The sequence below is a fragment of the Larimichthys crocea genome, chromosome XVIII (assembly GCF_000972845.2).
Source record: "Larimichthys crocea isolate SSNF chromosome XVIII, L_crocea_2.0, whole genome shotgun sequence".
In the NCBI taxonomy this organism is placed as follows: Eukaryota; Metazoa; Chordata; class Actinopteri; family Sciaenidae; genus Larimichthys; species Larimichthys crocea.
Window position 1 is genome coordinate 12865777 of NC_040028.1, and position 26970 is coordinate 12892746.

General features: G+C 41.1%; 1 protein-coding gene across 3 annotated transcripts in view; it reads right to left on the reverse strand.

Moving 5' to 3' along the window:
- The window catches only part of dgkg (diacylglycerol kinase, gamma), a 99339-nt gene that overhangs the window by 9970 nt on the left and 62399 nt on the right, over positions 1-26970 (reverse strand). For all 3 annotated transcript variants that reach the window (XM_019254631.2, XM_019254632.2, XM_019254630.2), the window contains 2 exons: positions 21074-21164; positions 15185-15386 (listed from right to left, as the gene is read on the reverse strand). In XM_019254631.2, coding sequence (XP_019110176.1) covers positions 15185-15386; positions 21074-21164 — 293 coding nt within the window. The remainder of the gene's footprint in view (positions 1-15184; positions 15387-21073; positions 21165-26970) is intronic.

Sequence of the window (26970 nt, forward strand, 5' to 3'; positions counted from 1 at the left end):
CGTTTGAGGGTTTGTGGCCACTATGACATCATTAATGGATATTATATTGAGGCAGTTTTCACCACACACGTTTGACTTTTACTCAGTTTCTTTCTGCCTCTAGCTAACACATAACATGTCATGACTATGTTCTATAATATTTAACCACCTGGTTAAATAAAGGAGAGAGAGCAAGCAGAGTTGTAATTCTGTGTCAAACCTTTTAACACACGACTCCTGAACATTTTCTATTGTGTTCTCTCTCTGTTTGAAAAGTGTGATGCATAAGAGTCAATATTTACAGACATGCTCTTAAAGGTTAGTGCTGATGTCATTTGACATTTCACATTCAATACACTTCAGCTCATACATCATTTAATGTGACAGAGAGATGATGTGCTTGTATGGCGCCGGCCACTTCACAGGTTTTACAAATGCTTTGTGAAGTGATGTATTAGAGAAAATCTGAGAAATGTTTTGTCCTCGCAGCCAGTGTGATAATTTGTGAGGTGCTACAGCAGAATCAAACTCAGACTCTCTCGTTAAACCGCGTCGGTGGCAAGTCGCTGACACTAATTCACTGTGGTCGTGTACATCTTGTCCAAACATGGCAACAGGAACTGAGTTGCCGAGTTGACAAGGCCAACTACTACTACTACTATAACTAGATCTTCTACTACTATTCTCATTCTGTTTATTTTTTGACAATGTGGTCTGGTGCTCCACACAAAAACAGAGCCCATATTGAGTCAGATCTCTGCCTCTGTAACCCGTTCTCCATGGCTGATCTCGCAGGTTAGTGCGGCGCTCTAGGAGTTGATTAACTTTATTCAGGTAGGCTTCTGCCAGCTGAATATCCTATCCTATTCAAGTCCTTTCTCATGCACGCAAAAAGAAGCAGGTTTCCCCCGGATGGTTTTTGTCTTTGTTCAGTGCTGAAGTATTTAAAATGTCAAAAAAATCATCTTACAAGGAAGAGAGAATGACCCTCTGAAGGTTCCTATCCATTAAATGCGCAATTCTCCTCTCTTATAATTACGTGTTCCAAATGTTAATGCCAGACAAAAGGAAAAAAAGAATAAAAGTACGGAAATATAAAGGCAATGAGCCTACGTTATTTAATGGCTCTGGTAGAGGCAGGAAAAAAGAGTTTGTGTGAGGCACCCAGTCACAGCGTTCCCTGAGGGTCTCAAACCTCCCTCCAGCCCAGACAAGCTACAACCAGCAGCGCTTGCCTGTTGTGACTGGAGCCACAGGCTGCAGGTCTGTCTGTCTGTTACAGCGTAAACATTGTTAATAATTCTCCAATGTCATCAGACATCGCTCACCTTCTTGGCTTTGTTTCAACAAAACAAAGAACGGGAAGCTGTTGCATGTTTGGGCTCCTCTCTGCAGAGGAAATGTGTTCTGCCACACAGAGCTCAGGATGAGTCCGGGTCACGACTTCTCACGTTTGGAAAAATGGTACGTAAGCATTTTGACAGCCTTTTTCTAACATATGTTTATTAAACTATGCTCTCAATCAATTCTTCTCACTGTGGTCAAAATGAAACTATGTACAGCAGCTGTTGCATGTTGAATATGTAATCTGGTTTGGTTCACATGTATAAAGACACAAGTGTGGACCTGCACGTGATGCATTTGGGGAAGTGCCGCCCTTTCGTGTCTAGCTTCAAAGATGAGCGGGGTTTACAGGGGAAGGAGTTTGCTGTTGCTGAGTCACAGGCACTTTAATATTTCAGATGACGATTCAAAAGAAAATGTCAGCGCAGTCTACGGAATAAATGTTTTCTAATGACTCAAAGGCTGTACATCAGTTTTGTCAGTCCACTTAAGAATTAAACTCTCGGGGCACGTGCATTAGTAGAGAAGTGCACGTGAGGAGAAGAAATACACTGCAACCAGTCGTGGCTCATTATATGAAAATGTGCACATTGATATAAAAAGTGAAGGGAACTTTTGAAATAGTAAAACTACAGCTTGATATTCACACAGTGATGCAACCGTTTCACATTTTCAGAGGAAGATTACATTAACTGTGAGTCTGCAGAAGTCTTTATATGGTATCAACGTTTAAATAAGTTAAAGTAAAGTAGCTTCATTTGGAGTGAAGGTAAAAACAGTTACTTTACAGTTTTATTATGTAAAAAATGGGTTTTAAATAAAGATCTACATGCTGTTTCATGTTTCTTTTCCACACCGTCGCAGACACAGTGCAGGATGTTTGTTTAGATCCAAAGTAAGATTAGATAAGAATCCCCCTGAGGAGAAATACCACAGCACAACAGATACAAAGAGGAACTTAAATAAAGTGTATACAATAAAAATACAATAGAAAAAGAAATATACAACTGACCTTAAATTACAGGCAAGAGCAGTACGCACCAAGCACCCATAACCAATGTTGTATTAATGCTAGTAGTGCATAGTACAATCTGATGAGGCAATCTTCGAATCCACCCCAATGACTTTCTGGGTCAGCAGTTCCCCTCTACGAATGAACTCAGGCTAAGCCAGGCCCTTCTTTCCCTTCCTGAGATGGTGAATGGTTTGAACTTGTGTCCTCATAATGTCTTCCGAAGCTGCCACACTTCTAGCCTCTTTGGGAGATCCCCTGAGCCAACCAAGCATGAAAGGCCCGCTTCTTCAGCTTTAGGGACTCCTTCACAGCTGGTGTCCATTAAATCCTATATTGAATCATTTATTTATTGAGATCCAAAGTAATGAATTCCCTCCAGTTTCACACTGAATTCCACTGAAGAATAAATACTCAATACATGATCTGAGTGTTCTAAAAGCTACAGTTCTGATCACATGTTCATTATCCTCCATCAAATACAGAAATGATGCTTTAATTGCACAGGGACATACCCATGTTAATATGCATGTCTCTGCAGAGCTTTCCAGGAAATCATTTTAATAGGATTGGGCATCCATTAAGAAGAAACTGGACAGTTGGAGACTAAGTGATCAAGAAGGGGGGGGGCTACCAACACAATGGATACACATGACAGATGGGAATTAAAAAGACAGCTGGATGGACGCAGTCTGTCATGTTCTGCAGTTGAAAAACAGGGCCTGTGTGAGTCTTGGTCTTCCACTGCGAGCTTTAAAGAAAGAAGAAGTAATCATTCTTGTGAGCGTTGACGTCTTATTTTAGGATTTTAAAACAGAACTATTCATATATCCTTTTCCTGTTGTACTATTAAACCTAAAAAAATAAAACAATCCCCCACCTTCACACACCCACCTATACATCTCTACTTCCTCCATACCAAAAATGGGCATGCCGTCCTGCCCGTGTCCCAGTGTGAGAGCCTGATGACAGAATAGCCCACTGTGCTGGTTCTCACCTCAGTGATGATTCCCACCTCATCAGATCTCTGTGCTTTTGACTCTCAGGCAACCAGCACTGTTACTTCTCAGTGAGGTAGAGCTAAGAATAGAATAGAACAGCCTCTTACATAACGCAACCACAGTGCATTCTGGGATGGGATGGCATTGCTTTGCCAAGCAGCGGGCAGCGAGAATCGTCACTGCTGTGCTGCACTATTCTTTCTGTGCGGGCAATCTGAAGACACTGAAAACTCGCCTTTATTTAGGATATTAATAACACATTATTACAGATAATCTTCTAACTGTTTAAATAATCAAATACAAGATAGATAAAATATAGATCATTCATTTAAACCTAAAATCTAAACATATAAGTATGAAACAAAAACTCTAAGAGGGAGATGAACATTGACATCGAAGGATAAGGTTGGCTGTATTCTATGTTTGAATCATTTTCAATAAATCTCATGAAAAGAACAAAGAACTTCCTGACTCTCTACCCTTTCAGTGGCTCTCACCCCCAAACCCATTCATTCTTACTGAAGTCCTTGAAGTCAGTCTGATAATAAATAAAGAACAGCCCACAACGGCTTTCCTGCCAAAGTCTCTTATCAAAATTTCAAACAGTAACAAACATCATGTCAAAGCAGAAATCATGGCAGAATGGTAAACTGCTAACGTCAGACAGATAAGCCAATTATCTGCTCGGCACACAATGGTACATGTTATTCAATCCTAGGGGTCCGCAACCCATAGGGGGTCCTCAGAGTTACTACACGAGGGACATCAAATGATTGCTTTTTTAAAGAATTGTTTTTTTTTTTTTAAAGACACATTACCGTGGATCCAGCAAATTACTAATAAATCTGTCTACTTCATGCAATCCTGTGAGCTCAACACAATTTTAAACAAACATGTAGTACATGTCTATCAGCTCAGGGGCTCTCAAACCACTATGCCGGCGTGCTCTTTACTCTTCAATGCCAATGCTAACAACGGCCACGACATGTTACTTTGTCCAGCTGCTGTCCATCAAACATAGACACAGACACACTCGTCTGAAACAGAAAGGAGCTCTTCTGATTTGATAAAAACATTTTAATTCAGTTTAACAATAAACAACTATTAACAAAACATTTGTTCGTTAAAAACAGACTCGGTTGGTCACAAATGTAGGCTATAATTTAAAGAAGGCTAAATACTGTACTGGCCCAAATATGGTAATTATGTTTCAAGAAGTGAGAGTTGCATTATATCTGAAGACTAGACATCAACACTGTCACATCATCTTTTTTAAATGTAAAGAGTCAGTGTTTTGCTGCTTAAGCCTAGCCTTAGTGTTGCTAGGCTTGCAAGTTTATCATGATTATTATTGATATAAGTCCATTTATAGTGTGTCTGCTGTTAGTCAGACGTAAATGTACTTCAAGGCATCCGGATAAACCTTCGGGAGTTTCTGGTGGATTTTAATGACTGATGAGTTGAAAGGGTCTCTTGATGTATTTACAGGAAGGAGATCAAAAAGCCCAAAAAGACGTGCTAAAAAATGCTAACAGCCAGAGAAGATTATTCTGCTGCTACACGAGCTTGACAAGGTTTATGTGGGATCAAATCAAATAAACTGCAGTGTCCATGTTGATCGTAATAAAGGAACCGAATAAAAGGCACAGAGCTATATCAAGCTTTGGGCACACACATAATGCCTGTTAGCAGGATCCATTTATTACTGGTTCTGGTTCTTTCTATGAGATGTGTTAACATTAAGAAAATACAGCATATATGCAGACCTGTGCATTCAGTTTTAATTTTAGTAATGATTATTTATAACAAGCCTTGAATTGGAAACTTAAAGATGAATTAAATCCTCTTCAGGAATAGCTGCAGCTTTCATTGTGCGATAGCTCGAGGTGTTGGGCTATAATTATAAGCAGGCATATTTGTGTATCCTTCCTCCGCCCACTTGCCCTCCCTCACCGAGCGGCCTGTTATTGTCTCAGGGTGGCCAGAGTCATGGCAGATGGTCAAGAGGAACTGCGGCTCACTTCGCCAGCACCAACGGAGGTAAAGGTACGGGGGAGAGCACTTGGCCATTTGACAAAGAACACTATGTTACTATGATACAGGGCAAAAATACACGCACGCACATATATACCGCGTTACTAAATCCCTGCATGGACTGCTAGTACCCAGATGGTGAGATTTCACTCACTATATTTCTCTCAGTTTTGTCCAGAAAACAAATCATCATGAGAATCATGGGAAAGAACACATTACAGCCCCGTTTCATATCTCACGTCATCTTTTCCGTTCCCATCCTGTTTGATTTGCCTCTTTAAGGATCATTTGTCATTCATTAACTTTGAGTAAATCTACGACTGGAAGGTCATCCACTCTCCCACCATCCACTGAGAGCAGCCGAGCAGCTCCATACAGGAACTATTTCCAGCTCCACAGACCAGTGGGGGTGAATCAGAGTAATTATAGTCTGCTGTTTCTGTTGTGTGAGAAGAAACAATATGCAGGCTCTGGATGTGATCGGCCCAATATAGCCTCCTTCATGGTGTGTCACAGCTTGACTGTCCTTGGGGTGGGGAGGTGGGCAAGGGGTTTGTGGACCTTGGGAAGCAGGGAAGGAGGCGCAAGAGAAGGCAAGGTGAAAGGAGGGGGAAAAAGCTTGGGGGGTGTGATGGGTGGAAGAAGAGAGGGAGGAGAGAATCGGACAAGCAGGGGAAAGAAAACAAATGAGTCATCGAGGGGAGATGCAATGGGAACCTGGTCAGAGCACACCTAAAATAGCAGCTTTCTAAAAAAACAGCACCAGCGTACTGACAGGGCCGAGCACCTTTAAACTTATCAATGAACTCATTACTGACTCATAATGTGGACTGCATTTTTAATGAGGACTGACGTTACTTTACTAATTACTAGTTACTCACTTGCTAATTATTGCTTTCCAACAAACTAGAGCCTAAAGTTAGATTTCCTGTGACGTGCCATTAACCGCTGTAACCCTGTGATTGCTAGCACTGCCCATGTAATTCGATTAGCCAACGTTTTTCAGGACGATGACGTGTAGAATCTGAATTCAGTAATTATCTGGAGTGTTAGCTTAGCTCTAAAAACCTTCCAGGGAAGGTGTTAGAGATCCAGCGTTTACATTAGCACATTACGATTGGCTAAAACAAGGTGGCTCCCCTGTTAGCTACTTCAGTTAACACCTGCAGTTCAGGTTGTTATTCATTAAGACTCTTTCAAAGAAGGTTTAACATCATCTGCATACAGGTTGATGAAGTACATGCTATGATATGCAGCCACTGGTTAGCTACATTCCAGCTGCTTTTTGTTCACAGTTGCAGGTTCTTTTAATCCAGCGACTCCACTGTGAGGACAGGTTGGATGGGGAGTTGCGTGCAATCACTTGAGCTAAGCTATAAGAAATGTAATCATGGATAAGAAATACATAGAAAAAGTCAAGCTGAAGAAAGTCATGAGGTCATGCTGGTGTTGAAGAGTGTGCCAGCTGTCTGAATGAAGGACCTGTGTCAGATCTCCTTCTTCCATGGTGGGAGCAGCAGTCTGTAGCTGAAGGAGCTGTTTCTTTGTAACATTTTAATCTAGAAAGTAACTAAAGCTGTCAGATAAAAGTAGTGGAGTAATGATTATTATATTTGTCTGAAATACTCAAGTATAAGTGTAACTGAAATCTGAATTAACTGAATTTCTGATTGTAATTTCTTGCACTACCCATCATACAGTCAATTATTTGCTTTTAAGTACTGAGAAACAATTTGCACTTGTCAGTCTCTGTGTTCTCCATCCACTTTATTTTTATGCATCCTTTCAAGCTAAATCCCCAGCAGGAAGTTGAGGAAATCTGATCCAGGAGCAGAGAGGAAATAAACAGGGGAGGGCAGAGATGGTGCAGAGATAAAATGTGAGGAGGAGCATGGTGATGGGCGATGGGATGGGCCCACACCGGGGCCTTCATACGCGAATCCTGTTCCTGTCAACAGCTTTGTTTTCCTCCGCTCTTCTGACTGTTATCTATCTCCACCCAGCTGACAAGAATGGACTTTTGACCTCACCTCATTTCAAAATTCAGACAGGTTTCTCTCCACCACAGCAGCTTAGGCTTTTCTTTGTGCTGTTTATTAAGTGCCAGAACAGGAGGCAGATTAAAAGATGCTTCAAAACTCACAGATGTTCAGAGCTCAGGCGTGATGTCTGTTTCAGTGTGTTATTTTTAGATTTTGATTTCCACCAACACACCCCCCCACAAAAAGACATCACTCTCAGGGGCCATAATACAGTTCTAGAGTTTCAGAATAAATGACACCAGTTACGTTCAAAGTAATAAAGAAATATGCAGGTCTTGAATTGTGGTTACACAGATGATAAATGTTAGAAGAATAACTTCACCGCTGGTTCTACAGAAGTCTGAGTTAAACCAGAGTTGCCTCGCCTTAGGCTGCTGACAAGGACCTTCCAGGATGTTTGACAATTTGACCTGAGCCCATTTGAACCCGACTCTCATCAGTTCTTTCTGACCTGACATGAGACAGGATTTTAAGGTGCGCTCAGAGTAAAGAAATGTTTTTTTTTGGTAGCAACAGCAGAGACACGATCAGAAACAAAGAAAGAAAGACTGGAATGTGAACAGGTGTGAATTTGCACCGGGCAGCATGAAGTGAGGAAAAGACGAGTTGAAGATGTTTGTCTGTCTCGAGCAAAACATCGGAGCTTATCTCAGAATTGTGAAAAGTGAAGAAAAGTGGTTTGAAAATGTGACTTCTGGCTAAGTTCAGAGACCTATTAGAGTCCCAGACATCACACACACACACACACACACACACACACACACACACACACACACACACACACACACACACACAGTTGTTGCATACTTGGCTTGCTCTGTACGGCTGAATATGCTGTCTGTGGTGTGTAAACACTTTCCAGAAGTCAAATTTGTGCAAACAATGAGAAACATAATTGAGTGTGAGCACGCCTTTAAGCTGTCACAGCAGTTCAGCAGGTACTCTCTTCCACTTTAATGACTCTTGTTCAAACAGTAAAAGACGCAATGTTTAAATTTCTCTGACGCATGTCACTGTATTACATTTGTTACACAATTATACGTTACTATAGGCTGTGTCTGCGTGTCTGTTTCAGTTGTCCCTTGAGTCCATGCAGAGCAGAAAGCAGAGCAGAAACGCAGTGACTCAGAGGACTGAAGTTTTATGACTGAGGTCAGAAGCGCCTGAGGCGTCTTTCATTCACTCTGGGTAACCCTGCTTGATTGCATTATCTGCAACAAATGGATTTAAAAGCTTTAGTTTATTGCGCCAGAGAAGGCAACTGCCATTAACAATTAGCCGTATGAGAAACATGCAGGCACGCACATATGCTGGCAGATGCACGCCAACACTACGCACACAGAAAGTGAGGCACATGAGCGCATACCTTACACGAGGACACACCGATTCTCTGTGAAACTAGAGCACTCCTCTCTGAGCCCTATTTCTAAACAGCATTAGCAGAAGAAGCTAATTTAATAAGAGTTCAATCCTGAGGGACAACTCTGCACAGCACAACCATTCCATCACACACACACACGTTCTAACATGCACCGTGTGAATGAATCCACACGGAAAGGTTCACCAGTTTTACTAAAACTGTCTCCAGTATGAGAAACTAATGGCCTACACTTTATATAAAATGTTTGCTTGTGCAAAATACAAAACTCTGAACAAAAATCTGTCTTTCAGTCTCAGAGAGGGATGGGAAACGCTGACACATCCTGCACTGCATATTTGTCTTTTCAACAAGATACTTGTAAATGTAGGCTTTGTATTTTATGTACATTTTTCCCATTTACAAAAACTGACTGCACGAGACTAAGTGCTTGCCGTGGCGGCCCAGGGTTCGAATCCGACCTGGGGCTCTTTCCCGCATGTCATTCCCCCTCTCTCTTTCTAAAAAATATAAGAAGCTTTCAGTGAAGCGTCATGTAGCACAGGGCGGCGGGGTCGTGTTTATGTGTAGTTCTGCTCAGTCTGTGTAATAAGATAAAGAAAATCCCTTCAAGTGAGGACACTGTGTTGGTCTTCACTAATTTAGGAGGCTACTTTGGGATTACATCTTGGATTGAGGTCAAGAGTTAAGACCAGGCTGATGATTTACAACATGGATGGAGTCAACGTCTGCAAAGGCTCTCACACGTAAATACCTGAGCATAGTGACTGAACCTTTGGACTGAACTCAGAGTGGACCGGGGCAGCAGAACACGATGCTGGGGTCGACAGCTAATGGGGCCTCAAAGGTGACCACATGGTGATGGGAACTGCCGTGTATCTGCCGTGCTGTACTATACTGTGTATGTGTGTGTTTCAAAGGATGCTTTGTCTTAAAGGACTCACTAAGCAGTGCCTCACAAGAGAGTCAGAATCTGTGTCTTCACTTTTACTCCCTGCTCTGAATCAAGCTCCAAAACACTCTACAATACATTTACAATACCCATAATGCAACTCAATAGTGTCTTTTGTTAGACCTTCCCTGGCCCTTCCACTGAATGCCCACTTCTTTCAAAGTCCATGTCCAGAGTTTTTCACACAGACCTCCTGATAATTTGAGATTAGCTCCAGAGCCACAGAAGACTAGAAGGTCTCACTGGTTCATTGAGTAGATGAGACAACCACCACGTATTGATTGGCGGGTAGACTGTGATTAGAGTTGCATCACAAGGGGGATCCCCAAATCCAGCAAGAACCCGAAGTTCCTGGACTACAACAGAAACAGACTTACATCCAGTTTGCATCAGAAAAAGTGAAGAACAATGTTTTAAATGATGTGGATGGTGAGACACAGGAAGAGAGAGAGGAAGGAGACTTCATAAGAGTAATGGTGTGTTCACTCATACAGAGTCTGGCGTATGTAAGAGTATGTCATGTACATGTTCTTGGATTAGGGAGTTGTTTTCTCATTATGCCACATTACTGGCAGACAGCGAGTGATTTATATCCTAAGCGTGTTTCTATACACGAAGCAGGGGAGTAATTATATCATATGTCACAGGTCACTAATAGGTGGATTGTGTTTTATTCAGTTTTGGCAGAGATTGTTGGATTATAGCTTTCTGTTTGATTTGAGTCGTTGACTTCACACAGTGCAGATGTTGATACAATGACAATGCTGCTTCAATATATATCAAATAATTGTAATGTATAACTAAATTATAATGCAACTTAAACATGATGATGCTGTGGACCTGAACATGGGGAAATCGTCTCTATCCAGACCTCCTGAAATCAGAATTGACTCCCTCTGTCATATAGAATTGCGAGGTTGTTGTCTTACATCAGAAATTTCACCTTTCTATGCTTACTCCCTAATTTTTGAATCATTTCACCCACTATGTGACGTTATTGGTACAGAGCCACTTGTAATAGATTTAACGTGTCCAAAAGAATCTTTAGAACGACATGTAGGGCATTGCAGCACTGCCCAAACATATTTATAATCAGCCCACTTAACTTCAAATGAATAAAATCTACAGAAGTATATCAATCAATTACAAGGAGACTGATGACTCATCAGTGTCAGTCCTCCTACTATACTTTCTTTCACTACGTCTTCCGCCTGTGTCCTCCTTTCCTCCTGCCTTTTGCTCTTCTTCCCCTCCAGTCTTTACTTCAGTATAGCCCCGTAGGTCTCCATGGAAACAAGGTTGAGTTCAGTCAGCAGAGATGTCGAGGCAAAGTGAAGCGAGAGAGACAGAAGCTTAGTGAAAAAGCATTGAGTGGGGTTATTTTCTAATGTCGACTTCAAACGCAGGCTCAAAGCTAACAAATCAAAAAACAAAAAAGGTTAGTTACATGATAAAACCAGACACTGCTCAAAACAAATCTATAAATAATAATAATAAATAAATAAAGATTAACTCAGATTGATCAACTTTGATTGGACAGCACTTCCCCTGTGATTGGTATCAGTTTGGTTGCACTGTGTTTTGTTGACAGTGATTGGTTTAAATTTTCTGATTCCTGTTGAAACATTTTGGAGACAGTGCTGATGTTGGTCGATTTATGTATTTATTGTAACACACTGATGTGAGGTAAGTCCTTTCCTGGACATGTGACTTGGAAGTCATGCACTAAACTAGACTGGCATTTATGTAAAAACATGTCTCATCTCACAAATATAAATGTCCTCTTCAAAGAGAGCTGGAGAAAGTGCACCAGAGCTGTGTGGAAAAATAAAACTTTGAAGTCGGGGACTCATGAGTCAGATTTAAAAAAGAAAATCAAAGCATCACTTATGTTCTGGCTCTAAAAATGCAGCTTTTTTCTTACTCTGCTTTAAATGCCTGTGTCGTTTAAACTCCACACACCCATGCAACAGTTTGTAACACAGGCTTACTGCTTAAAACTTGAGCTCAGACCTGACAGCTTGTTACTCAACTCTTCTCTAAAGTGGACTAGTACTCCTTGTGACAAGTAAACTGACCTTTATGTGCTCCGGCAGCAGCAGATCAACAAGTCAACACTCAGGTAGTGAGCAGGCACACATTGTCATACACTGATGAAATGTCAGCACCCAGAGTGACACAATCGTCAAGACATCCCTTCAGCAGCTGTGGTGCTGTCTGCCCATACCTGCCAAAATGTGTATTCATATATATATAGTATATATATATATATAATAATATATATATATATATATATATATATATATAATATATATTAGTGCTGTCAAAATTAACGCGTTAATTTTGTCGATTAATTTTAAAGAATTACGCGTTAAAAAAAATTAACGCAATTAACACGGTTTGTTTACTTCCGGTGGCGGCCGCCATTTTGGATGTGGCAAAGTGTAGCTTTGTTTTCCCAGATATATTAGTGTGTGTGTGTGAAATGGGTGTATAAGAGGCAATAACTTAAAGCCCTCACGGAGATGCGCCCGGGGCGTCGCCCACATTGCCCATAGCTAAAACCGGCCCTGCTTGTTTTAGTTTACGGGCAGATCTGCCCATCCAATATGGCGGACACGTAACGTATCGCAGCAACGGACCAACCTGCTCAGTGAGGCGTGGTGTATATATGTCTATGATCTATCCTAACTAAAGGAGAGTCTGTGCATATATGTCTAGATCTACCTAACTAAAGGAGAGTCTGTGCATATATGTCATGATCACCTAACTAAAGGAGAGTCCGTGCATATATGTCTATGATCTATCCTAACTAAAGGAGAGTCTGTGTATATATGTCTATGATCTATCCTAACAAAGGAGAGTCTGTGTATATATGTCTATGATCTATCCTAACTAAAGGAGAGTCTATGGCGGAAAGAGGGATAGGGACGGACTTTTAGGGGGAACATTTCATTTTAAAAGTTGCCCGATGGCTCGTTGGACAAAAACAAGGCAATTTGCACAGTTTGCAAAGCCGAATTTAAATTCCACAGAAGTAACACCGACTTTAACAATCACCTCAAAGCAAAACACCCAGTCACACTACAGGAGTGTGGCACTCCTCAGTATATTTCCTCATTCTGGCTTTTTTCTGTTTGCAGGTGCATATGTGCACCTTAAGCCAATAAATGAATGAATTTCATATACTTTTAGCGAGTTTATTCCATTAATTTGATCATTTTACATAAATAAATATTCATTATAAGCTTCAGTCTCAGAAAAATGCATTTAATTTATTGATACATTTATTGATAGATTAATCGCGATTAATTACAGAAATTTTTGCGATTAATTAGTTAATTTTTTTTAATCGATTGACAGCCCTAATATATATATATATATATATATATATATATATACTGTACTTATTTAAAACATCAAGAATTAAAAGCCCAGATGTAGGTGACAAGGTGAATTCTGGGAGATGTGTAGTATCTATATATGGTCATGTGTCACCCTTGGAAAGTTTTGGTTTCGCTCGCTGAGGAAAACCATTGATGATCAAGAACCTTAATTAAGTTGATTACTGCTGTAGAGGCAAGTGACTAAAAGGTAATACTTTAAACCACATTCAAATGAAGTCTACACTTGTAGCATGAACCACGAACAAGCTGCCGCCCCACATCAAGCAACCACTTAAGGCTCGGACACCACAGAGCGGCTGATTACAGGCATTATTCTGTCAGTTTATGCCCATTCACTCCTGGGTTGTAACCTTGATTTCACACATCACATGTGAATCTACAGTGCAGGTTTCCTTTTTATATACAGGTGCAACACCTGACCCTATTACCAAAAAAACCACACTATCATGAATGTAAACGTGAGTGAAAAAGTCACCACACTCTGTTCTTTCCCATCAAATGCAACATTTCATGATCATTTCATCTCCAGAGACAAAAGGGTGACAGGTGATGCAAATTGTTTGAGGCTGGAGATGACAGCTAGACAGCAGAAAACACCATGACACTGCTTCACCATTGCACACCACTGAATAAACCTAATTGAACAATAAATGAAAATACATTATCATTGTTCTCTGTCAACAATACACAGCCCTGTGTTCAGACCAACAGCAGCCCTGCATGGAAAATATGCAGCTATCTCAGTCAGCGGTGGTGCCAACACAGGTTCATCCAGACGAAGTTGAACGTCACTCTTCGATACTCTGTGTTGGCCAGTCAAATACATGCAAGTGCATGTTCCTTATACCTTACATTCTGTTTGCTTTGCAATCTCTAAGACAAAAATCTCCATGTTTTGTTAGCCACTGTGTAGTGTTTTGCCTTCTGAATAGTCTGACTCACAGGAAGTAGACTGTTTGTATAAGCCTGCCATTGGCTATGTGTTTTTGTCATTCCCTTCCACTATCTGCCCGTCGCTACATGAAACAAGAAGAACAGCCGCATAGCTAGCAACCTGCACTCTGAAAACAGCGATTTTCCCTGACCCTGACCTGTTCGTTCATGGTACAACTGCATTTAAACTAGCAGCTGCTACATTTTCTCTGGCTGGGAAGGCTCACCTCCCCACATGCAAGTGTTAAAACAAACAAGTCCTACCTCAACATTTCTTTAACGAATCCTGGGTTCCTCCCAAGACAATTGGTCATAGATTTAAAGAAATACACAAGTCATCCTATACCAGGATGATAATGAGTCAAGCCAGATCTTTCTCCAGCACTAGCACAGTGCTAAAACGATGTGAGACTTCCGTCTGCTAATTCTTTAAACACATGAATCTGTTCCTCCAGCTGGACTTCCTGGATCAGATTTCATTGTTTCATTGGTGCCTTAAACAACATATCACCACCAATGGAGGCCCATGTGCTGTTTAAATGCAGGGCGGGTTTGTCTGAATCCCTGCCTAGGTTAACTACTCATCAGATCAAATCAAATCAAATCAATTTTATTTGTATAGCCCAAAGTCACAAAGTACATTTGTTTCGGAGGGCTTTACAATCTGTACAGGGAGTGACACCCTCTGTCCTTAGACCCTCGGTTCGAGTGAGGAAAAACTTGCCCACAAAAACCCTTTAAGAGGGAAAAAAGGTGGAAGAAACCTCTAAGGATATGTCCAGACTAAGGTCATAACCTGTGATGAGGGGTCACAAATACAGTGTTATGGTGGGGCAGGGAAAGCGTTATTATTATTACTTATGATTATAGAGGAGCCAGTCACTAATTCAGTAGGGCCTGACCACCTCTAGTATTCTGCTCCAACTTTGCAGAGCTAACTGTTTATTGTACTTAATGTGTCTATATACTATATGTTTGAATTTTGGAAGTCAGCCATTTATGGCACCTTCTTGAAAATGTGTAACAGTTAAATTAATTCCTGAGTCTCTTATTTCCTTTTTCAACACCTCCTTCAGAAACTCATTCACCTCCTTGGACTCACCTTGCACGCAAAATTTGAGCTCTTTGGTATCTGTGACAGTGCTGCCGGGCATCCTGTCGGGAACCTTCTTGCTCATGCGGTTGTAGTTCCTCCTCTTCTTCGACTCACCCCACAAGTTGGAGCCGCCGTGCATGCTGGGAATGTTGAGCACAGCGATGCCTTCTAAGGAGGTGTTGCTGAGGTCCAAGATGATCCCATCGCACTGAGGAGAGGTGACAGACAAAGATTTCATTTCAATACTCTGTTGCTCCCTGACTGACAAGGATACAAAAGATTCTTACACGTAATTCATTTTCACAGAAACAGCAAAATCAGACACCATGATAATATTACATAAATTTGCCAGACACTTTTGTCCAAAGCAACATACAATAGATGCATTTCAACCACAGTAGGACAGTGTGAGATATCCCTTTATCCCAAAGAAACTAGGCAACATGAAAGTAGGTGCTAGCAGGGGTTGTAGAGTTGTAGTCTGAAAAACAGGGAGTCTGCATGGGAAGATGGGCAACAACTCTGCTGTCCAGACTTCTTGCTTGACCAAGAGGACCACTGGGTCTTCTGAATGATGGAATGGTTGAGTGTCCAGAGGCAAAAGAGCACAATGGTTGCACTGGGGTATAAGATCTAGGGTGTAGGGTGTATCTAGGAAGAAGTTCCCTTCACTGCACTGTTGACCTGCACCAGAGTTTTGAACTGGATACAATGCTAATGTAGTAAGCAGAAATGGAGGATGACTGGTGCGAGAAACTTAGGACAGACAGGAAGTGCATGCAGTAGTCCAGGTGGGATATGACAAGAGCCTGAGTAAGTACCTGGACTGCTTCCCTTACAGGGAAGGGATAAATCCTCCCGATGTTGTAAACTAGAGATCAACAGTAAGGGGCTAGTTCAGAGATGGGATGAGATGTTTGCAGATAATGACAGTTTGTCACTCCTATATTCCTTGCCATCCAAGTTTGGCACCACCACCACCTTTCTCCCATCTGACACACAGATGGGAGGAATTAGAATGATACCTGTTGGTCATCTGCATAGCAATGGTAGGGAACACTATGCAAGTGGAGAAGAATAAGAGGACAGGGCCCAGGAGGGCCTTGTAGAACAGCTTGTTTTGAGGGTGTGTGGTTCAGGCGTGATCTTTTCTGAGTCAACTGAAGGGAGCTATGTGGAGTTGGGGTTGGAGCAGATAGAAGAAACGTCTTGAAGGGTTTTCCACGCTATGATCCTTTGTGTGTTGCTTCCATCTGTGCAAAGATATAATACTGGCAAATGTATTCTGGTACAAAGCCGTTTCTTGAAACTGTGTTGAAGTTTTCAGTACACAATAACATGACCATGGTCATGTTTCATAGCATGTTAGTGTTAGTGTTCCTCTTTTTTTCAGCCAAGAAAGAGAATAGCAGGAACCCCCTCATGTATGTCCTTGGGAATAATTTGACGTAGCCTTCTTTTTACACATCTATAGTCTTAGTTACGTAGAAGGACAACTTAAGAAAAATTAATGTTAGACGTCTGTGAAGATATTTGCATCATCTCAACACATATATTTGTTACATGTTACATTAGAACGTAAACAATGAGCTTTTAGATATGAGAATAAAAAAAAGTTATTTGTTGAATCATGAAGCCTTTTGTAAAAAAAAGAAATGAAAAGAAGATGATGTCTGTTTTTAAAGGGCTCTGTTTGTATAATTAAATCTGATCTAAAGGGTCATTGCCAAAGTCAAATAAATCTACTGCAGTTTCTTCTCCTCCACTTGTCTTGTCTTTCCTGATTGAACTTCAGCTAAAATTAGTATTTTTCCAGTCTTTGTAGTAGGGGTTCAATTACTAGCCCTGGTCACCCAACAGATGGATGACAAATTAAAAGAAAAAACAACATAGTGTCAAAGTGTGCTACGTGTTAGACCACCATGAACCACTAAAAGATCCTTGGCAATGATTCTATAAGTCTCTGAACTAGACGGATGAACACCATTCTTCCAAAAGATATTCCCTCATTCATTGATTTGATGATGGTGGTGGGGCATGCTGTCTAACATATCCATCTAAAGTCTCCTATACTCATCCATTTGGGTTGAGATGTGGTGACTGTGAAGGCCTCAACTGATACACATCATTTTCATTTTCATACAATTCAGTGACCCCTCATGCCATATGGGTGGAAATCGCATTCATTACTCGTTTATTCAGTTTGTTTTTCTTTCATTTGTAGATTTTTTAATTTAATGTCTGTAGCTTCTTGTGTGCATTTAAATATACTGAGTGAGAGGGAGCTAATGCTAACATCACAGACATTAAAGCTGCAGTGTATGACTTGCTGCATCATGGAATAAAATAGCTGTCCATGCTTATACTTTTATCTCTTTGCACCAGTGATTTGTTTAAGACTGCAAGATATTTGGGCCTGATGCACAAGGACAGAGGCCAAGTGTGAAGCAGCAAAACAGACGGTAAAAATGAGATTGGCTTAATAACAATGCATACAGTATGATACTAACAATATACTGCATAATATTTGGCACTCTTGACTTCTAAATTATGTTGTGTCTAGCCACATCTGGATCAAGGCAGCCACAAAAATGCTGGACTTTACAGCGTGCCCACAACATGCGGGCAAATGTACACACACCACATAATGTGTGTGTGTGTGTGTGTGTCTATTCCACAACATGTGGAATACTATGCAGTACATCTATTTATGAAGTCATACAGTACTAGTAGATCTTGCACAAGTTTATATTAGTGGGGCAATATTTACAGAAAATATCAGAAATGAATATAATATCCATAATTTTGTTTTCATTAGTTTATAAACACCTGAAAATATGAATCATCATGTTTTTATTACCTTAGAATGAGACTTTTATATATATATAAATATCAGATTCTGCCATGTTTCTACAGTAGCCCAGAATGGACAAACAGAACACAGGCTCTAGATAGGGCCTTCCATGTTTTTCTCACGTTTTTCTCTTTCACACTAGGGACAGGAGGGTGAGGAAAAGCGATTGCAATCACTATACCCCTAGAGGCGCTTTAGCCTCTTACCTCTGTGTCTCTAAACTCAACCTGACACAGCAGAATCCACCATGAACCGGGTTCTGTTTGAGGTTTTTGCCTCCTTGCCGTTGTTGCTAAGTGCTTGTTCATGGTGGGAACTGTTAGGTAAATACTATTATAATGAGTAGAGTCTTGATCTGCTCTATTTGGAAAGTGTCATGAGATAAGCTGGTTTGGTGCTATATAAATAAAACTGAAGTGAAGTGAATAGATGCCACTAAATCCTACACATGGTCTTTTAATTATGTTCATTGACATGTTTTTCTAACCAATATTAATAGGGGCCTGTCAGTGGGTGCATAGCAGTTTGGTACCGGTCAGCTCTGTAAAGTGTATAAAGAAGTGTTCACACTGTGCAGTGATTTGTACTAATCCAGTAATCCAGTAATTTAGACCATTGTTTCTGGGCCACTCGCATACACCTGTTCAGCTTTCACATACTGTATCTGTACTAACCTTTATATAGACCCTCAAACACATGCATGTATTTTCACTGTAAGGATTTAAAACAACCTTTTTTTGTGTAATTTCAATTCACAAATGCCATCTTGCATTTTGGCCAATAAGACCAATATAAATATGTTGTGACACTCCTACACTGGCGTTATTATTTCCCTTACACATAGTAGCTTCACTGCTTTCTGTTCAGTCCTCCGTTGTTAAGGTCATTGTAACACAAAGCCAACAATGAATGCAGAAGCTTCACAGTAAATGCTGTCAGGATGACACCATCCCTCTCTGTCCATCTGTCTGTCTGTGTGTGTGTCTGCTGTGTATTTTCTATACCACGTGGTTAAGCACCTCTCCCTATGTGACCTCCAAAGGTTGCCTGCCTGTGCGCATCACCTGACCAAGCTCATGATTTGCTGCCCGCCTACACAGTTCCTCATTAAACATGATGTCACCTTATGTGGAAGTCACACCCCTCTGAGCCTTCACTGCTTGAGCTAGATTCTCCCTAAGAGGCTGTATAAATGCAAAGTCTCTGAGATGTAATAATATTTACTGATTGAATTGAAGACCTTAAAATTTAATCAGGGCGACAAATTCTGCTAGGAAACAGGAGCAGGTATCTATACTCTCTATAAAAATCTCTAACATACAGCGTGTGGTTCAGATGGATTATTTACTGCTCTGTTCAGTCTGAGCATTTGATAAATACAATAGGACCTATCATAACTACTAACATGGAGGAACATATCATTCCATAGAATGCCATATATCAGAAATCAAATAATAAATGCAGTGAATGGCTACATAAAAGCATATTTAGATTCAAGTATAAGACTAACATGTCTTGTCTGTGTGATATATCGTATTCCTCTGAGCTCCTTTGTTGTCCAAAAACTGTTAATGAGTCACACTGTTGCATTTGGTAACACATTCCTTCATTAGCATGAACACACAAACTGTAGTTTATTTTAAGCCAATCTCATACACACGCTAAATGAGTAAATAGCTCTCAGCAAATGTACAATGTCTCCTGTTTGAGTAAAGTTTGCAAAGCACTACAGTAAGCAACTGAAAATTCTACAGAAGTAGGAGCGATGCAAAAAACATGCCACTGTTTAAATGAAACAGTGAGACAGACAGAGAAAGATGCAGACAGAAAGAAATAACTGGTTTAATCAGGTTTGCTTAACATACATATATGATTTGTGTGGATAAAGTAAAAAAAAATATCTATATCAGAGCACGTGCACTTTCCTCCAGAAATCTCTGCTCTCATTTAACACAGGAGTCAATGTAGCAATCGGTTGGTGCTCCTCTTGCTTGGAAGATCAGGGAGCCAAAAGTCTGCTTGTTTCAGGAGTTACGTGTCTGCGACCAGCACACATTTTCCTTTTTCCATTTTTTTGATGGACAAATTATGTATGAAGAAAAACCTTTTTGAAGATTTTACTCTGAACATTCCGCCCAGTGCAAACCCAGTATGTACCACTCAAACTGTAATAAATCAAAAACTCTTTATTTGAATTTAGAAAGTTGAATACACGTTTAATATTTCAAAAAGTCTTGTGTCATATTTCAAGTTTAAATGATTGCATTTCAAAGTGCAGAAGGTTTCAAGAGGATTTGAAGATCTACTTTCATTTTATGAGTTTGTTTATTTAAAAAGATCATTTCTGTTAAAGATTTATGTCTTCATGTGCTTGTGGCCAGGTGCAACAGATAGCGTAGGAAGATACAGATCATCACAGGTTGGTCTGTAGATTTGTCAGCCTTGATCTTAAAGAATATTGACTTAGGCAATATTTGTCAAAAATATAATACAGCATATGTAAATATAGATCTAAATCAAGACATTAATCATTTAAATTCAATTAAATCAAGAAAACAATGATATTTTGTCTAACAATAAATACAAACCCATTTCCAATGATGGTCAAATTGGATTTTTTATTTAAGATAATAATAAAGATATGAAGCTGCCATGAACCCCTCTGAGATAAACCCTCAGAGCTCCAGTAGTTCCTGAAAAAGTGTGTGAGTGTGTTTTCTTGGAGTCTTGCTGTGCTTTAATCATCCAGGTATCCAGCGGAATGAGGCCTTCGGTGACTTTATGGAGCATTAATCTGATGACGTGCTCGCCTAATTTTTTCATGAGAAAACTACTTCTTTAGAAAAACAAATAACAGCACTTAAAATTCTGTCAGGAAAAAGACAGTAGTGTACACACAGTGTTTCTTATTTGACCCCTTTTACTGTTTTTTGGGGAGTATTTAATTACATCTTCCTGTATTGCTGTCAGTTACACAATCATTTGCTTTTTGCTGTCTCCACTCCTTCTCTGAGAGCAGCTTTGATAAGACTGTGACTCACCTCCACTTCTATGCATTCATTGAGCTTCTTGCAGGTGGCAGATATGGTCTCAGTGGTGCCAAATTCAAAGTACCACAGCTTGTTCTTCATCCTGAGGAGTGAGAGGGGACACAGAGGACAGACATGTTTTTCACTAACATGTTTTTCACTAAAGATTCCCAGTCCTAACTTTAGCTTGCACACGAGTTCAGTGTTGCGTGCCTACAGCGTGATTCGTTTCAGGTGCACTGAACACATATTGAAGCTGTCCAGTGGCTCGAGTTACCTCACATTTCCAAATCTGACAGCTCATGACAGCTCGCGGCCTTGTGACCGCAGAGGTCAAAGCTCCACCGATGCACCAAGAGCTTTATTGTGGAGGGACTGGTATTGGCAGTGTTGCTTGCTGAATACTGAACCCCAGAACCCACCATCTATGTCCGCTCTTTGAGAATCAGAATCAGATTTATTTCCAAGTAGGTTTTCACATACAAGAAATTTGTCTTGGTGTTTTTGGTGCAAAAATGTGTATTACATTATAGAATATAATTTCAAATATAGAATATTTGAAATGTTCAGAATGAGGTAACATGCTCATTGAAACAATGCACAAACAATGTGCTTCATTGCCCTTAGAGATGAGTTAAAAAAGTCAACATAGCCTCTGGGGGGGACATGGGGAAACATTGCTGGTGGAGACTTGAAGATCAGCATAAATATTATTGTGATTCATAACATTCAATGAAAACTGACTGAGCAATGTTTCATTTCTGCCCTGCAGAGGATTTGTCAGAGGTGACCTGATAGATGCAGTGTTGTCTGGTGTCATTTGTTGCAGTTTCTAAATGACTTTTCACTTTACAGTCAAGGTGAAATCCCTGCTTGACTAGTCTGTAAATATCAACTGTGAAGCTCTGATGAGCTCTGATGGTGCATGTATTCAGAGCTCTCAACAGTTAAGACGGGAACTGACTGGTTCGCTGACTGAAGTGAATGGGAGGTAACTGTGGGAATTCTGTCACAAGATGTTGAAGAGTCATAATTCACATTCAGCAGTCTTTGGCTGGTCTCTGTAAGTCGTTTGATTTGAACTTTTTTTTTTTTGGATGAGCAAAGATGACACACTGTTGAACCCTGTCAAAAGCTATCACATGGATTCATAGCTCCTTACAGAAAGCACTCCCACCATCTTCCCACTACAGCTCACACCGAGTGACTGTAAGACGCAAAGTTCCAAAATTATCCCTAACCTGTCTACAAAATGTGTGATAACAAGACAAGAGTCTACAGCCGTGCAGTTCTTTGAGGCTATATTTGAGGCACAGTGGCAAGACAGCGACCTGTCTCTGTTCAAAGACGGTCCTCCTTTACATTGGATGGATACCCTTCTTGGGTTTTTTATGGCCATCAACTGACTCCTAGTCAATGACCTGTCAATGACGCCTTCCGAGTTGCCTGTTTTTGGTCTGGTGCTCACAGGCAGCTGATACTGACTGCTTCTGATGCTACTTGGGTGATTGTTGTTTCTGCACTGCAGCGTTCACCACAGATGTTGGAAATTATGTTATATCTTTGAACATAGGGTCATGTTCAACAGGGGGCTCCCCACTATTAGAATGTGAAAAGTGAAAAGTAATTTTTGATCACGGATGCTGTATGTGGTCTCAAGAACAAAACAGATCATGAACCTCCATGACTCAAGTCCACCAAGGGTATTTCCGTCACCTTTTTGCAAAAGATTCATAACTGCTGCATTATTACAGACATCTACACATACTTCATGATATGACAAGTTCACTGGCAGGTCGACATGCTGCTGATACTGACAACACAGCTATTGACACAACAGCTCAGGATCATGTGGGCATACTAGGTTATGTACCACTGTGGCACTGAGAACAAGAACAGGACATAGAACATTTAATTGGAACACAACCCTGTCACATGGTTTGTCCATTTTCAAAGAAGACAGATAGATAGAACCCAACATGAACCTAAACTGTACAACACACATCAGATGTTACAATCACTGTGTTTTTCTCACTTGCGGCTGTGACTTAAGCCGCTGCACTCATTCACGATTGTCTTCCTGTTAATTGTCTTTCTGTCCCTTGTTCTTTCTCTTTCACCTTAATACCCCCCCAGAAACCTCCACTGCTGTCAAATCAGGGGATTATGAGCATATTTGAGATCACAATTAGGAACAGTTGTGATTCTCAACTAGGCGAGCTGCCTAACCTCATTAAGCTGCTTCCACTTGAGACGGCCTGTAAGAAATGCAATTAACTCGTGTTTTTCCCGTCTCTTATGAACAGAGAGTGCAACAGGGAGGCACACTACTTCCTTAAGCCTTTCCTCCATTATTTCCATGTTTTTGCACCAAATCTAGTCAATTGTTGGTACAAAAAGGATCTGAAATAATCTTTTAATAGGGGGTATTCTTCCAATTATGACAGGGACATTTTGAAATCATTTTTTTGGTCTCCTGTTCAGTCTGTAAGGAAGTGTGCATGCAAGAGCGAACAGCTGATACCATAAAACAGCAAAGCAGTTGCTAATTCTACTTTTAATTCAACTTTAATGAATACAGTTGCTTTGTAAGATAGGTTCCAAACTGTAACATTTCAAATGAAATTCAAAGACCTGGTGGAATCACATTTCATCGGAAAGACAACAGAGGTTGGCACTATAGTAAGAAGGTTGAAAGTGGTGTTATGGAAACAGTGTTTGGGTGCTTCAGCGAGGCTCGGGGGCTCCACAGCTCTCTAGCTGTTTACTGTATCTACTGTAGCTATCTCTCACTCATTGTGCCCTTCCTACCTCGCTACCCTCCCTACAGATAAGCATCTCTTTTAATCTCCAACATGAGCACTGACCTTCTAACCCCACCGCCTCTTTCTCTTCCCCTCCCCCCTCATACATCGTGTGAAATCGGGAGGATACAAGGTGGCAAGACAAACCCCCCATGGTTACACACGGGTTTCCCTTCATCAAATCACCTGAAAATGACAGTGGGCTGCTACAGTAGAACCATCTGATATCTACACACCGCAGACTGGCTGTTTATGAATCTATAATCTGCTTTTTTTATGAAGAAGATCATCTTTGGCTCTTTTTTTACCAAAAGTTAGTCTCGTGTTTTATCCTTTAAACACAATGCAGTGCAAAGTTGCGTAACATTAGCACTGCAGCCTGTAAAAGAAACATATATTTGCAATAATGACACGCTGGGTGAAGGATGGATGGTCAGTCTCTCTTTCTGTTGCATCAGATGAGGCAACATCACACCTGCCAACATTAACTTCAGTCAACCATGCACTGATAGGCCACGCGTGCCTCTACATGTAACTAGAAATGTCCCACTTTCTAAGTGTTGGGTACAGTGTCACATGTTGCTCATTAGTGCACATAGCACACCTGCCTGACCATCACAGCTTCACTCAACATCACACCTGCTTCTACACCTGACTCGGTTGGAGGAGTGAAAGTTAGGCAGGTACACATGGTGTGCATGAATATGGACACCAACTGTTGGATTGGACACTGCAGTGTGACATCAGGTTTTGTTTCACTAAAAGTTAAATATGTATCGACTTCTCCACCAAAGGTTGCTGCATTTTTTTAGCATACCCTGCAGCCCTATAGCCACAGCTTAAACCGACCGAACCATTCACATAAACAGGAAAACCTATTTTCCAGTGTTGCCTACTCTTTCCAAATAAAAGTAGCCACAATTAGCACGAAAAGTATGGTCATTTGCATGTCACTTGTGTCACTTTACTCATTTTGTGGTCTCACTTGTGGTCGCAGTGAGAAGGAGATGACTTTGAGCCAGATAAACGGTGGATAAAGAAATCTGATCACAGACTGACTACAGGGACATTTAAAGTAAAAAATAAAAATAATCTACAACTTCAAAAAAATCTACAAAGGCACTGAAAAGACCAAACAAACTATTTGCATATTTTAGATCATCCCGATCCAGAGATCCAGAGAAGCGTCTCTGCCCGGCAGACCTCATCAACCACTGCCTATGACGGAGGAGGGTGAGAGACCCCGGAGCTGTTGACAGAAGAGCTGTGCTGCCTGCATGGGAATGAATTCCAATCAACTATTTGAATATATTTCTCATCTTCTCCCTGATGGACTGACTAATCACTAAATTTGTCACAAGTCACTCTTTAGAAATCTAATCGCTTAATCGCTAAGTTACTAAATCTAGTGAGAAAGTCGCCAAGTTGGCAACACTGGTGTTTTCGCAGCAGCGCTTGATTTGGTCTGAATCAGCCCTTAGAGGAACTGCATTGTGTAATGAACTGCCATGTTCAGGAAATGGAATATATCTTTAGATAGAACAGTCTGCACAAATGTAGATTTGAGGCCGAAATCAGGAGGGAAGGATGCACCTAAATTAATTCTTTCTCCCTCCCCTCTCAACACTTCCAAATTCAACTCTTCTTGTCTCCAACTCCCCCACATGACAAACACAAACACAGAAAGACAGCATTGTCCTCACTGTGAGAAGTCATTAGCACCTGGACTTTGGGCTCCTGGAGGTCTGGCTACTGTGACCATTAGGTGCTGATGAATCTCCACAGCGTGAGGTGTCAGGAGTCACACATCTCCTCTGTCCAACAGGCCCGGGATAGGAGGGTGACACCGGAGGGGGTGGGGGTTGTTATGTTTTGACGAGCGGGGGATGGTGTGTGGTGCAAGTGTCTGAGAGAGACACATGAAGACAATGCGGGATTGTGAGTGGCAGGGAGGGGCTGAGCTAGTGCTCCATGAGGCCACGGGCCTCTCTCACCAGGTCAAAGGTGATTTATCATCGCTCACCCATAGAGACAAAAAACAGCTCGTCCTTCACACTGACTCCTTTCAATTCAAATCGCTGTAAAGAGGACGGATATTAGCGTGCCAAAACATCCGTCAGACAACAACAGAACAGTCGTGGTTGTCCATCAGCTGTCTGTTACTCCGTGGAAGCACCAAAGAAGAAAAACCCACAGAAGAACAATAACCTCCAGTGTTGGCTTACTGTAAATAGTGTACATTGGACTGTTGGTATTATTTTGTGCAGGGCGGAGTGTCAGTACAGTTCATGTTTTGCAAACACTCCCACTTGGATCTACAGTTGGATCAGCGCCACGAGTGGCTCACACAGTGATGAAGCGATCAGTCAGGAGAACAGAAATAGTTTGAACCATCAAAGAGCAACAGAGAGGCACATTTTAGAGGGAAGACATGCAGCTTTATAGATTTATATGTCCTGAGTGTGTCCTTAATATGTCCTGAGTGTGTCCTGAGTGTGTCCTGAGAGTGTCCTAAATATGTCCTGAGTATGTCCTGAGTATGTCCTAAATAAGTCCTGAGTGTGTCCTGAGTGTGTCCTGAGTATGTCCTAAATATGTCCTGAGTATGTCCTGAGTATTTCCTAAATAAGTCCTGAGTGTGTCCTGAGTGTGTCCTAAATAAGTCCTGAGTGTGTCCTGAGTGTGTCCTGAGTGTGTCCTAAATAAGTCCTGAGTATGTCCTGAGTATGTCCTAAATAAGTCCTGAGTGTGTCCTGAGTATTTCCTAAATAAGTCCTGAGTGTGTCCTGAGTGTGTCCTGAGTGTGTCCTGAGTGTGTCCTAAATAAGTCCTGAGTATGTCCTGAGTATTTCCTAAATAAGTCCTGAGTGTGTCCTGAGTGTGTCCTGAGTGTGTCCTGAGTGTGTCCTGAGTATGTCCTGAGTGTGTCCTGAGTGTGTCCTGAGTGTGCCCCATGCTTTACCATGCTTTAACCGTGGCCTGTTGTTCAGTGGAAGACAGAAAGCCCCCCGGGGGAACAGAGGTATCTTCTTTCATCACACTCTCTTCCTTCTGACTGTGATGCTGGAAGCAGGTATGGGACCATGTGTGGAAACTTAGGCATTA